This window comes from Pollicipes pollicipes, unplaced genomic scaffold (assembly GCF_011947565.3).
Source record: "Pollicipes pollicipes isolate AB1234 unplaced genomic scaffold, Ppol_2.1 Scaffold_2555;HRSCAF=2994_pilon_pilon_pilon, whole genome shotgun sequence".
NCBI lineage: Eukaryota > Metazoa > Arthropoda > Thecostraca > Pollicipedomorpha > Pollicipedidae > Pollicipes > Pollicipes pollicipes.
Genome location: NW_023596136.1, coordinates 26,445,925 through 26,458,645, shown reverse-complemented (window position 1 = coordinate 26,458,645; position 12,721 = coordinate 26,445,925). Strand labels below are relative to the sequence as shown.

At 61.1% G+C, this 12,721-nt stretch overlaps 1 protein-coding gene across 1 annotated transcript; it reads left to right on the top strand.

Annotated features, from left to right (window-relative positions):
* The first annotated feature begins 5,351 nt into the window (after positions 1–5,351).
* On the top strand, positions 5,352–7,014 carry LOC119099629 (uncharacterized). Its single transcript, XM_037222700.1, has 3 exons — positions 5,352–5,577; positions 6,322–6,518; positions 6,724–7,014. Exons 1-3 carry the CDS (start codon positions 5,352–5,354, stop codon positions 7,012–7,014), a joined length of 714 nt encoding a protein of 237 aa, XP_037078595.1.
* The last annotated feature ends 5,707 nt before the right edge of the window (positions 7,015–12,721 follow it).

The window sequence follows — 12,721 nt, the reverse complement described above, 5'->3', positions numbered from 1 at the left end:
CATGGGTGACCCGACCGGACGCCGCCCGCTGGGGGTGGTCCGGGGACACCAGCGGTGGTGTGTGGTGCTGCTCGGCCGAGCCTGGTGCGCGGTGGTGCAGGGCGGGCACCTGCCGGGCCGCGCCGCAGCGGCCGGCGCCGGCTGGACGGGCAGGTGCCCCGATCCCAGCCCGGCCGCGGCGGGGGCGGGCAGGCATCGGCTGCGCCCGGGCGTGAAGTCCAACCGGCTTTGTTCCGGAGCTGCTGACGACGTGATTGGCGTGATCCGCCCAGCCCGAAATCAGCGGCGTTCCGCCCGTGAACACCACAGCGCTTATGATCGGTAAATGCCGGGCGCGCCGGTCTGCGCAGGGAGGCTGGGAGCGTTTTGTCGTCTGGGACTCGCCATCGTCGCTCGGTGAGCTCTGTCGGCGTGACCAGCCGCGGACCGCGACCGGTTTCAGGCCGAGCTGTACTGTGCAGAACCTTTCCGGGAGATGTGGCCGCCGGTGGGCGGTGGGAAGGCCCAACTGACGCGTGTACGTACACCTGCCCTCCGTGGTTCTGTGGCCTTGGGACATCGGCCCACCTCCCACACGCAGCGCGATTTCTGACAAAGGGGAGGGGCAGGGGCGGGCGCGGCGCACTTCAGCGCGATGTCGCTTCTCGGCCCGCGGCCTGGTGGCGCCGCGAGTCCGCGCACTGGGCGCCGCCGGTCGACGTAAACAAACCCAGACGGACGCCACCGCCGCCGGGGCGTGCTCCGCTCGTTTTTGCGCCGCGCCGCTGGGGACCCGTGCTGCTCGGTCTGCCGGGCAGCGGCCACAGAAGGCACCGGGAACACGGCGGACACGCTAATGTAACGGACGCCGGACCCGGACACGGTCACGGATCTCGGCGGTCAGAGAACGCAGAAGACAGGGCTCAGCAGACGCAGGGGCACAGCGAGCTCGGGAACACAGCAAGTACAGCAGACGCATCAGCCACAGCAGACACAGCAGACACAGCAGACACAACAAGCAAGACGGTCACAACGAGCAGAGCGGACGGAACAGCACGTGATCCATTGCTCGGACAAACAGCACCTCCACAGCGCTCGACGGCAGCCTCCGCCCCGTGCGCACCCCTCACACCGCGCGCCGGGGCCGATGGTGACACTGGAGCCGATGGCAGTTGGGGCGTGCCGGTGTCGCCCGCCCCGTCATCCGGCGAAAGTCGGCGGCGGAGCGGCGTCTGTCCGGCCGGGCGCCGGTCCGGCGCGCCGGGACCGTTAGCCGCATCGGCGCGGGGCAGGGGCGTCGGCCGCGGCCGAGCTGCGTCTTCAGCCGCCTTCATCCGGCCAGTTTCTGAGTGGGCCTAGACGGGCGCCCTGCTCTCATCGGGGTTGACTCCTGTCGATCGACAGGTCGGGTCAGGTCAGGTCAGTGAAGTTGGGACAGGACAGGGAAAGGCAAGGCAGCGAAGGACGGGGCGGTACAAGACGGGACAGGACAGGACAGGACAGGACAGGACAGGACAGGACAGGACAGGACATGACATGACAGGACAGGACAGGACAGGACAGGACAGTCTTGTCAAGTGCATCATGCGTTCAGGGACGGTTCCTGCTGGCGGGCATGGCCCTGCTGACCGGCCGTTTCGTCCCGCTCAGTCTCCTGGGGAGGGGGGGGGGGGGGGGGGGTGTTCACACCCGGTCCAGTTTCACAACGCCCGCCGCCGCCGGGTTCTTGCCCCAGCGAGTGTGCGCACAATGCTCAGATGTGACGGCGGGCGAAGCCCGAACACGCAGCTTAAGAACGGCTTGCAGGACGGTTGCTAAGCTGCCCACTGCGATCTCCCCTCCACCTTCTGCTGCCCCCCCCCCCGTACCAACGACGCCTCGTGCATGGGGTCGCGTCTCCCTCTGCGTCTCCCCACTGGCGGTCTCAGCAGTGCGCTTCTCTTCGTCCCTCCGTCTCGCATCACGCAGCGGCGTCGCTGTACAGAAGGCGCCTGCCTCGCTCACACCACCCGCTGAGTGCCGCGGGCGCCAGCGACGCTGGACGCGCCGCCGGTTGTGGCCGCGCCGCTACCGGAGAGACGTCCGCGGCGCGGCGGCTCGCTGTGGCCTGCGGCGGCGCGGCGTGACCCCGAGCCGAACGGTGTCCGGCGCGAGCTGCTCCCAGCCGGGGCAGGGCACCGAGCGGCAGGCCGTGGCAGCGAGCGGAGCAGCACGAAACGGCCTGGATCGATCCGGTCCAGGCTACAGGACTTGGGGAGGGCTTGCGGAGCTGCAGTCAGATGGGTCAGTCCTGGGTTCGCGGCCCTGGGACCATGCGGTTCCGACTTTCTGCCTGTCCGGACCGGCGCGGGGCAGCAGCACACCGGCGCGTTGTTTGGTTGTCTGGCGTGGGGGCGGCTTCGGGGCGCGGCGGCCGACCGCGGACCCGGCGCGGCACAATGGATCGACCGGCGCCGGCCTGCGGCCGCGCCCGAGCTGATTATCAAGCACGTCGGTTGCATGCGGCGTGCACGGCCGGGCGGCCCGCACGCGACAGCCCAGCGGCGCAGGGACCGGGCGTGGGAATCGGGAGTCTGTCGGCGGAGCGACAAGAGCGCTCCCGGGACAGAGACGGCGCGGGAGAGGAGAGCGAGGGGAGGGGGGTCGTCACGCCCTGTCTGCCGCAGACAGTACCGTACGCAACTGAGTTGCCACACCGATTGTCCGTTATCACCATCCGGGCTACCGCAGGCGGTGTGGAAAACCGCGGAAAACCGCCGAATTGTATGCGCAGGAGGAAGATGGGTTGGCTGATTATTAAGGTTTTAGCCAAGATGGTGCACTTGATAATTGGAGCTTTAGCTAAGATGGCATGATTTATTGCTGCGGTTTTAACCGCTGTGGTTGGTCATTGTCACACAATCACAGCCAAAATTAAACTTCATGCATGCACCGATGTGAAGTTCATTCCAAACTTTGTGCATCACTTGATATCAAGCTATATACATATCAGCAAAAAGTTATTGGCATCAGTCAGTGCGTTGTTTTAGTGCCAGACCTTTACAGATATCAGACAGCGACCCAAATAACTGCGGATCTGATCGCCGACGCGAACAGGAGCTGGGATGGCGGCGAAAAGCACTGCGTTGCTATCACCATGTGGACAGCATCAAATGCAGACAAGGTGCTCCCCGAAGCAAATTCGGAAGCGCCAGGACAGCAGCGGTTTTATCTGGGGGCGGCGGTCCAGCGAGGCCCGCCAGGCTGGTGCGCTCCGTGACCGTCGCTTGGCATCGTGTACCTCCTGTTGCCGCCGTACCAATACCGGGCCTTCGTCGCCGGCCAGCGGTTGCACCGATGCGTTTGCGACCACATCGTGCCCAGTTCCGCCCCGTCGGGCGCGAGCTGGGTGAAAGCAGGGCCACGATTAAAACGGCACGGAACGGACCATCTGTCGGACGCGCTCCAGACGGCGCGCGGCCTCTCTCCGACCAACGAGCCGGCATCCGGCGTCGCTGCACTCGCAGCCTTTCGCTGTCCGCCGCCCGGTGAAACGGACACGAGGCTCGCTCGTCGCCACCAGCCGCGTCTCTCCGTCACTGCACCGTAGTTGCGTGCTGTACCGGCACGGCACTGGTACTGCACCGCCGGCACTGCAGCGTCGCTGCGTGTTGTACCGGCACGGCACTGGTACTGCACCGCCGGCACTGCACCGTCGCTTCGTGCTGTATCAGCACGGCACTGGTACTGCACCACCGGCACTGCGCCGTCGCGTTCGCCTCGCCGAAAATGTCCTTCAGGCCTTGTTCGATGGCCGTCGTTGCCCGACGTGTCTGCGCTCACCAGTGTCGCTGCATCGACCGCTGCAGCTGTGTCTGGTGTGGACCTCGCGCTCCGTAGGCGGCACGGCATGACATGACGAACAGGAATGTTCACTGTGTGACAGAGTCATGGATGTTACACGCTGAATCGCATCCAACGCAATTGTTCTCCGACGTGGAGTGCCGATCCCAGGTCTTGAACGGCTTGGAGCGTCTTGGGGGTCGCCTTCGATGGTCCAAGCGACCCGCAGTGACCGCATTTCCGAGCGAGCGACGACCGCCAGCTGAATCAGTACCGAGCGCCGGGCCCGGCAGCAGACGCCGTCCGTGTGGCCGGTGCTCGCTGTGAGGTCCTGCCGAAGTCTGCCGTCCCCACGGCCCGTCTCGTCGACCCAGCACCGGGTCCGGTCCCGGTCCCGGCCCCGGGTTTCGGTGGTGCCGGCCCCGGCTCGAAGATGACGCTCCCGTCTCCCCCAGACGGGGAGCGCGTTCCGACCGGCGCCGCGCGCCATGCGGCTCGCCGGGATGTATCGAGATCTTAATGTGACGTCGTAATACTCGAGATCCTCTGTGGTACACGACGGCGAGTTTCAGGTCGCTCGCATCTGGGATATTGTCTGTCGGCTCGGTTATTGGACATTGCGTGCCAGTAGAGCAGCGTTTTTTTGCATGGCCAGAGAAGTGACGCATTCACTGAAAAAACGTAACAAAGGAGGGAAAAGATCGTTAAGAAAGCCCCGTACCTTTAAAAAAAATCGGCACCCGTGCACAGGGCTTGCTCGGCATTGACGATTGGTTCCGAGTCCTTCGGAACATTGGCACCTGTAGCATGCCACAAGTGTCAGGACGCCGGGCACCTGTCCCGCCCCCGCCCCTCCCTCCCACTCCCAACCCCACCGGTGCCGACGTCCTTGGTCGCAGACCCGGTCCGAGAGTCTGCAGAGGAGCACCGAGGCCACAACCGAATCACGTGGTCTGCTGCGACCTCCACCCGGCCGATGAAAAACCAGGTCATTACCGAGAATGCCCGCTGGGAGTGAGATAAGGCGCCTGCTGGGTTGGGCGGACGGCGCCCGCGTGAAGCAACTCTTCCCGCCGCAGCCGAGCGAGAGTGGGCTGCGGCTGCTGGCGGCGAAAAGTGAGGACGGTACGGGGTACCGGACGCGAGGTGCGAGTCTGCTGCTGTCCGGTCGCGGGCGCCGCGGTGAGTCTATTGCCACCTCTAGCTCGGCAGTGGACTACTGTGGCACGACGGAAACAGCGCGCCACCCCCGCCGGTTGGGCCCCGATGTGTCCCCCCACCCCCCAGTCTCAGCCATCTCGGCAGCCACACTCCTCGAGGAGTTTAACTCTCTTCAGCGAGACTTGGCCGCCGGCAGTAAGACGGCGTCGCCTCCCGGGCGACGGCGCCCAGCCGCCGCGGGCGCCGTGGCGACCTTGCCCGCGCGGGCACCATTTTCGGAGAAGTGCCGCCTTTCGGCCCGGCCGGGTTTTTATGTGAGCAGGGGCAGCTTGAAGGCCGCCCGGCGGCCGGCCGACCGCCCAGCCGCCGGGCGCGCCGTGAAGGTAAACATGTGCACTTTCGAGCGGTCGGTGGCGCGGGGCGGACGCCTGCCCGACCAGCTGTGCGCGCCGTGCGGGGCTACAGTGCACGGCGCTGGTGTGACCCGCGCGCCGACGGGCGGCGCCGCGCGTGCTGTGCTGTCGCGGCGAGACATGGGCGAGTGCCCTGCGTGGAGTGGCGCGGCGGGGGACACCCGCCACGACCCGGACTGCTGCCCCCGACCGGAGCTCAGAGGTACGGTCGCGCGCTGGGAGGGCGGGCGGAGAAGCCGGCCGCGAGGGCCGCCGCCGGACTGGCGCGGACGGGGGACGGGGAGCAGCTGACGCTGGTGTGTGTGTGGGGGGGGGGGGGGGGGGGGGGTATCGTGAGCCCGCTCACCCACTCCCACGACTGTTATAGCGTTACGTGCATACCGGGCGAACTGAGCCGCGTCGCGTGTCCGGGCTCAGGCCGCCGAGTGGATGCTTTGTGTTGGTCTGTTTAGCGTGCTGTGCTGTTCGCCTGGGTGGTGGTAGTTCTTTTGATCGTGGTGGCGGATTTGAGACGGTCCGCTTTGCTTGGCATGTTCCTTTCATGTGTGTTTGTCTTCGAACTCAGCTCAGTTGTGTTCATACACTGTGGCTTACATGCATCGTCGTGGTGGTCGCAGTAGCTGCATTACGCCAATCGTAACACAAACATTTAGGCGTGCTACAGATGATTGGTCCCAGCCAAGCTGGACTGTCGTGACGACGTATACACGTCGCCTTATCTGCGCACCGTGGACCTGCGTCCTCTGCCATTTAAAAGAACCCAATTGCAATCACCATGGTCGACCCAGTATTTATTCTCAGACTTTTGGAAAGCACACGTGACTCCGTGCACGCCCTTGCCTGCCGCACGCACAGCGGCGCCGCGCGCGTGCGGGGCGGCGGCGCGCCGGCGTCCACGCCTCGGCCGCCCATTACCCCACCGGCTAACGGCACCGCTTTCCCCCAGACAAGCCCGACCCGGCCGAGAGCTGCGAACCCGGCGTCCTTGACGGCCCGGCGGCCGACGCGGCGGCGCCCTACGCCGCCGACGACTACGAGCCGCCGCGGCGCTGGCAGGCCGCAGCCCGGAGCCGGCCGCGCGACGAGCGGCGTCGGGTACTGAGGCTCGCCACCGAGAAGCTCGCCGCCATCGAGGAAAAACGAGCGCTGCCTGCGCTGGGAGAAGGACCTGCGTCAAGCCACGCTGCTGCAAAACATGGCAGCGCGACTGGAGACCGAGGCGCGCGCTGAGCGGGCGGCGCGCGTGGCGCGCTCTCGCGGCGCCCGCTCCTACTCGCGCACGCTGGGTCGCTCGCTGGGTGGCGCGCACGACACCTGCGGCCAGCGCCGCCGCCGCCGGCGCGACGAGGGCCGCCTGCTGGAGGCGGACGTGCAGGAGATGTTCAGTGACATTTACCACCCGCCGGCGCCGGCGCTGATCGGGCCGCTCGACGAGGACGACGAGCTGCCCGCCAAGCGTGACGGCGGCGAGTCGCCGACCAAGCGACCGCGGCTCGGCTGGGAGAACGCCGACCCGAACGCCGCGCCGCAGGAGCAGGTGCGGTTCGGCGACGAGCCCCCACTCGGTTGCGCTGCCGCCGCCGGCTTCGCCGACTTCCAGCACGTGTTCCATCACCTGGTGCCGTCCCTCGAGTCGTAGCGGCGGCGCGCGCGCCGCCGCCGGGCCTGACATCGGTCAGCACTGGCCATTGTCCCTTGTTGTTGTTGTTGTATATACTGTGTCTGTGTTCGACGCATGACAAAACCCAACCAAAAAAATCTACTCGTGGAGCTGTGGTAAGGGTATCTTTTACAGTGCTGTAGAACTGAGCTTTAGTCAGTGTGCCCGCCGCGTGCGCGGTAAGGCGCCGCGCGCCTCCCGTGAGCCCCTGCGCCCGTGCCCTGCCGTCCTCCCTCTGTTGTCACCTGCCCCGAGCGCCCGGCCGCCGCCGGCACGCTAAACCGTCCACTCGTCTGACCACCTCTCGCACCGGCTGATCACGTGACCGATCCAAGGCCGGCCCGGCCCGCGCCGCCCCCGCCCCGTCCCGCCGCGCGGATCAGCGCTGGCGCCCGCGGAGAAAGCCGACGCGTCGCCGGCCGCCGGCCGACCGTGTGCCGCCCGGCCTGGCCTTGCCGCGCGACACGACCGCGGGAGGAAGTTGGGCGCGCGACCGAGGGCCGCTCCCGCGACCTTGTCCTTCCCTACCGTTGCGACAAGGGAGCCGGCGCCGGGGTGCGGCGAAGGCGTGAGCCTGCCCGGTCCGCTGGGCAGGCGGCGACCGCCGAGAGGCGCCGACCTGACCTAGTTCTCTGAGGTGTTACCGCCGCCGCCTGCCCGGCGGCCCGCTCTGGTCTGTTCCGTCCCGGCTCGGGGCTGATTCTGGCTGTAGTCTGATCCGTTCCGGCTGTGGTCTGACCTCCCGTGCTCCTGTCTGACCTGATCCGGCTGAGACCTGACCTGTGCCGGCTGCGGTCTGACCTCCCGTGACTGCCTGACCTGACCCGGCTGAGACCTGACCTATGCCGGCTGCGGTCTGACCTCCCCGTTCCTGCCTGACCTGTCCCGGCTGAGACCTGACCTATGCCGGCTGTGGCCTGACCTGTCCCCTCCTCCGTCCACCCGTGCCGCCCCGCTGTCCGCAGACGCCTGCGCTGGTGGCGGCTGCGTCCTATGTGGTACCGACGCCCCGGCGCCGCTGGGGGCTTGTCGTGGTAGACGAGGCTTCGGTGTTCGTGCGATGCGCTTGAAGTAAGCGCGACACGTGAGGACGCGCGCCGGGCTGGCTCCTTTCTCAGGGGAACTTGCGCCAGCCTTCGAAGTGCTCGTGGGCGACATAGCGATCTCCTGGCTTAAAAACCGGATGCTGATGGGCAATTTTATGCTTCTTTCGCTGCTTTGAAGGGCTTAGATACTGTTATCAGTTTGTCGTCGGCTGGACCTGATGCGATGCGTCTGTTGTGCAGCGATGTTCTATATTTTATTAGCATTGGTTGGTGCTCAACAGTGACTTCGGGCACAGGAACACCACAGTTTTTGTCAGGCTCTGTGAAGAGTGAGTGGCATGAGATGCCCATCAAGTGATGCGTTTGCATCTCCGGATATCAAACCGGTTCAGAATCTGTTGGGGACCGCTATGCTGTGGTTTGGTCCCAACATCTGTGTGTGTGATCGCAGACGATGCCCTTTTCCCAGCTGTTCTCGATTGTTTGGCACAGAGTGTCGTACAAATGGTGCACTTGCTGATGCTTGTTTGCCAACTCAGAAGCCGGGCGTTTGCCAATATATATTGAAAGAGAACTCGAACCCCTGTATTTTAATGGTGCAAGACAAGGTGGAATATACACCCACATTAACCGAAATTGCGTTGAATGCATTTCATTTGCGTTTGGATGACTTGCTAGACTGCTAGAAAACACATGCGACGGCTGATCACCACATTAAGGAAAGTTGATGCTCCGCTTAAGCAGCGTTCTGTGTGGTCAACCTCGATGGCTAGCTCACGCAATTTCTGGAAGATGGTCATATGGTCTCGGAAAGTACAGCGACCATGGCCGTTATCCGCAAGCTATTGTTTTAAAGGTGCGCGGAAGAACTGCAGTCATCCAAAACCCTTAAATGACGCAAGGAAGACTTGCACTCATCATAACCCAGAAACCGTCTTATGACACAGGGAAGAGATGCACTCATCATCCAAAACCCTGATATGACACAAGGAAGAGCTGCACTCATCATCCAGATATTTCATGTGACACAAGGAAGCCCTGCGCTCATCACCCAAAAGCCCTTTTACGACTCACAAAGATTAAGAGGAAAGCTGCCGCCTCGGACCCACGCTTCCTGTCAGGCCACCAAAAGCCTGAAGCTGGCTGGAATGTGTGTGCGGCAAAAGGAAAACGCGCAACCGCCCACGGGCACGCCGTAAAAAGTGGATTAATTACGGTGCTGCGCATATTTGGCGGCCGGCTTTCGATTGTGTGCGCATTGATGCACGAGCAAAGCTGCTCGTGAAATTAGCCAATTAGCATTGTTTGGGCAGCGTGCGATGCCGCGAATTATTCAGAATCAATCTCCGATCAAACGCTTTGGTTGTATAAATTCTGCAGTTACTGACAACATGGTATGTGAATTAATCGACGCTGAAGAATCATGCCTTGCCTGGCGCAAATGCCTTCACCGTCTTCGTACCTTCACGCTTGCTTGCGTCCTCCGTCCTCAGCGTCTCTCCGTATGGAAGACTGCGCGGCGAGCAGCCTGTGGCAGTTCAGACACCGCCAGTCTTCTACCTTAAACTCGGTGTTCCTGCAACTGTATCGGGTCACCTGTTGTGATCCTACAGTTGTTGTGAAACACGATGCAAATGCACGGCATGGGTTACCGTCACCACTAAAATGCGCGCAGCTTCGCCATTTCAGGGGTGTCGATTTGCACTCTGTTGTGAGGGCCTAGGCATGACAATGTTGATCCCCCTGCATTGTCGGTTCGGGTACCTCCAGTGTTTGCGTCAGGCTTATACCCACAAAAAGAAATGAGCTTTCTCACAAAGGCTGCATTATTTGGGCGTGATTCGATGACCATGACTAGCCGCTACGTTACTGTCATATCGGACTTTTTGACACACGATGCAAAATATAGGTAACAGAACTAGCTGTCTCGTAAAAGAAAGTGGGCTAAGTCCATTGACAAACACACATTTGAGGAGAGAATAGGCCGTCAGGCCCTAGGCTAGGCCTTCTCCCAATAATTTACATAAATCGACGCCCCTGTGCCATTTCATCCCGAATTATGTAAAGCTATGGCGAGGCTCATACGCAGGAAATGTTAGGTCCATATGGCTCCTTGCCTTTCTCCATAAAACGGCGTAAAGCATGACAGGCGTCGTCACAGGCTGAATGTTGGTTGGCCTTCAAAGCAGGATGCACATGGTCAACGCTGCCATCCGTTCGCGATGTCCCTAAACTCACGTGTGCCGATGCGTATACGAGCAGTTGATGGCTAGAGCAGTGGGTGGTGCGGCATGAAGGGGCTTGCAATCCGTTCGATCGGGCTGAGGATAATAGAAACACTGATGTGCCTTGGGCCCGCAGGCAAGGCGCCGGGGAGCAAGGTCGGTAGGGAGCAGCATCGTTGGGCTAAAGGGTCGGCTTCTCACATCAGCCTTACATGCACTGAGCCGACTGGAATGCCAAGGCTCTGCTGGTGCGCTGGTTACGCCTGAGGTGCGTGAACTGAAAAGAAGGGATCCGCCCATGCAAGCTTTGTTTAGGTTTGGTTAAAAAGAAACAGCCTCATAAAAACTTGGATTAAAAACGCGTCCCCGCCGACTCTCCATTTCTCTTTTTTAGTTCGATTTCCAAGCCCATGATCATTTCTCAAGCCCACTAAAATTGTTGACAGCTGGGTGAAATTAAGACCATTTGCTGGTTTTTCTACCTTCCGGGCATCAGCGCAGGTGAAAACCCCAAGGTCAGAACGGAGCATGCCTTCAACGCCAACCACTCACAACAAATCAGCCCCATCCAACACACGCATGCTCAACTACGCCGGGAGCCTGGCTTTCGCTCGCCTGGAGCCGTCCTGAGCGCGGAGACGCGGCGCGCCACAGCCTCGGCTTCTGTAGGCGATAGTCTGTCTGACCCGGGCAGGGTGCACCGCCGAGGGTGCAGCGCAGCCAGCAGCCAGCCTCCCCCCCCTCATCACGGCGGCGTCAGCAGAACGCGCTGCCCGCCGGCGTGAAAGGGAGACGCCGCCCGCCTGGAGTGGGGCCACTGACGTGCTCCGACATGACGCGTGGTGTCCGACGAGCGGCTGCTCGTCCGAGGCTGTGCTGCTGTTACAACACCACGGGATGTCAGCGCGTCGCAATGGATCGATTTTGATGACACGCAGGCACGCTTCGCATACAGGTGCGCTTCGCGCCTGGTGTGAAAGAGACGGCAGGGATTGTTGCTAGAACAAATTGTGTTAGCATTACAAACACATTTTATTTTCGCTTCGGGTAAAAATTAGTTGGCATTAGCGTGCATAACGTATATCAAATTATGTTGTCCTTGTTCCAGATACTCTGAAACATTACGACCCACTCATATGCTCTCATATTCTTGAAGCAACAACATTTTCCATTTTCGAATTCCAAGTTTTGCGTGAAGATCCATGAGGATCATATGACTTCCACTTGCTCTTACAATGGAGAGTTTACGATTCATCGTGCGTCCATTCGCTGAAAAAGTTTTGGTAAAATAGCGATTGAAGGAATTCCCGAGCTGGGTGTGCATCGGGGACTTTTTGCCTATGGGAGGGGAGGGGGGGGGGGGGGAGGAGTACGGCGGAGGTCGGTTGTAAAATAACGGCGGAGCGTAGAACAAAATTCAAGGCTGCAAGCTCACTGTGCAGGTGGTGGAACGAACTGACGGCATACTGAGTAAACGTTATGAATTATGGCATTCCATCTATCGGCGCATGCATGGAAAACTCTATCCCATGAGCCGAGTGGCACGGATGAGCATCATGACCATGTGACCTGTGATATTGACCCCTCATAGGGTGAGGACTCATTTGTCAACGTTGGTGTCTCTGCGCAGTAATCGTGGCAACAGCGACATACGAAACCGTGTAAATCGAAACGAATGCATGCGGAATGTCCCAGTATTTAGCATAACGCATTGGGCTCAAGGTGCCTAACTTCCCTGCCTCCTTCCCTTCGCTACTCTACCCTTGGCTACCTCCCTGTGTTAACATTTGTAAGCTGTGTTCGCGTGTCACTGATGCACCGTATGTTTTCATAAGTTGTTTTTGTAAGTTGTCAGTGCTTTGCGTCAGTTGAGAGTCCCCTACCCGTAAGGACACTATATTCACCGTTGCCCGAGTTCTGCAACATGGTTTTCAACGACTTGGCCTTTGCAAAACTTGTTTCCCTTCGTACACGAAAAGTGGGACTTTCGGTAAGTGCCAAAAATGCCGGTTGAAAACCCACCGCGTCCACAAGCACCCGCAACATTACACCGCTTGGCGAGCCGTGCGGGCCACCTGTGCTGTGTGTCTGAGTGAAGAAATGCGAATAGCCAGACGGACAGACAGACTGGCGTTTTGAAACGCGCTGTCAACGAAACTCCTCGATTAGTGGAAATAGCTAGTGAAATAATGGTGATTAAAAGCTGACAGAACCAGGCAGAGAGAGAGAGAGAGAGAGAGAGAGAGAAGAGAAGAGAGAGAGAGAGAGAGAGAGAGAGAGAAGAGAGAAGAGAGAGAGAGAGAGAGAGAGAGAGAGAGAGGAGAGAGAAGAGAGAGAGAGAGAAGAGAGAGAGAGAGAGAGAGAGAGAGAGAGAGAGATAGAGAGAGAGCGAGGATAGAGAGAGGAGAGAGAGAG

What these genes read in the sequence shown, in the direction of transcription:
- LOC119099629 (XM_037222700.1), top strand. Translation starts at nt 5,352, where the DNA reads ATGTGCACTTTCGAGCGGTCGGTGGCGCGGGGCGGACGCCTGCCCGAC. An exon ending in CCCCCGACCGGAGCTCAGAG is followed by an intron (nt 5,578 to 6,321) that starts GTACGGTCGCGC and finishes GCTTTCCCCCAG; the next exon opens with ACAAGCCCGACCCGGCCGAG. An exon ending in CCGCCATCGAGGAAAAACGA is followed by an intron (nt 6,519 to 6,723) that starts GCGCTGCCTGCG and finishes CGGCGCGACGAG; the next exon opens with GGCCGCCTGCTGGAGGCGGA.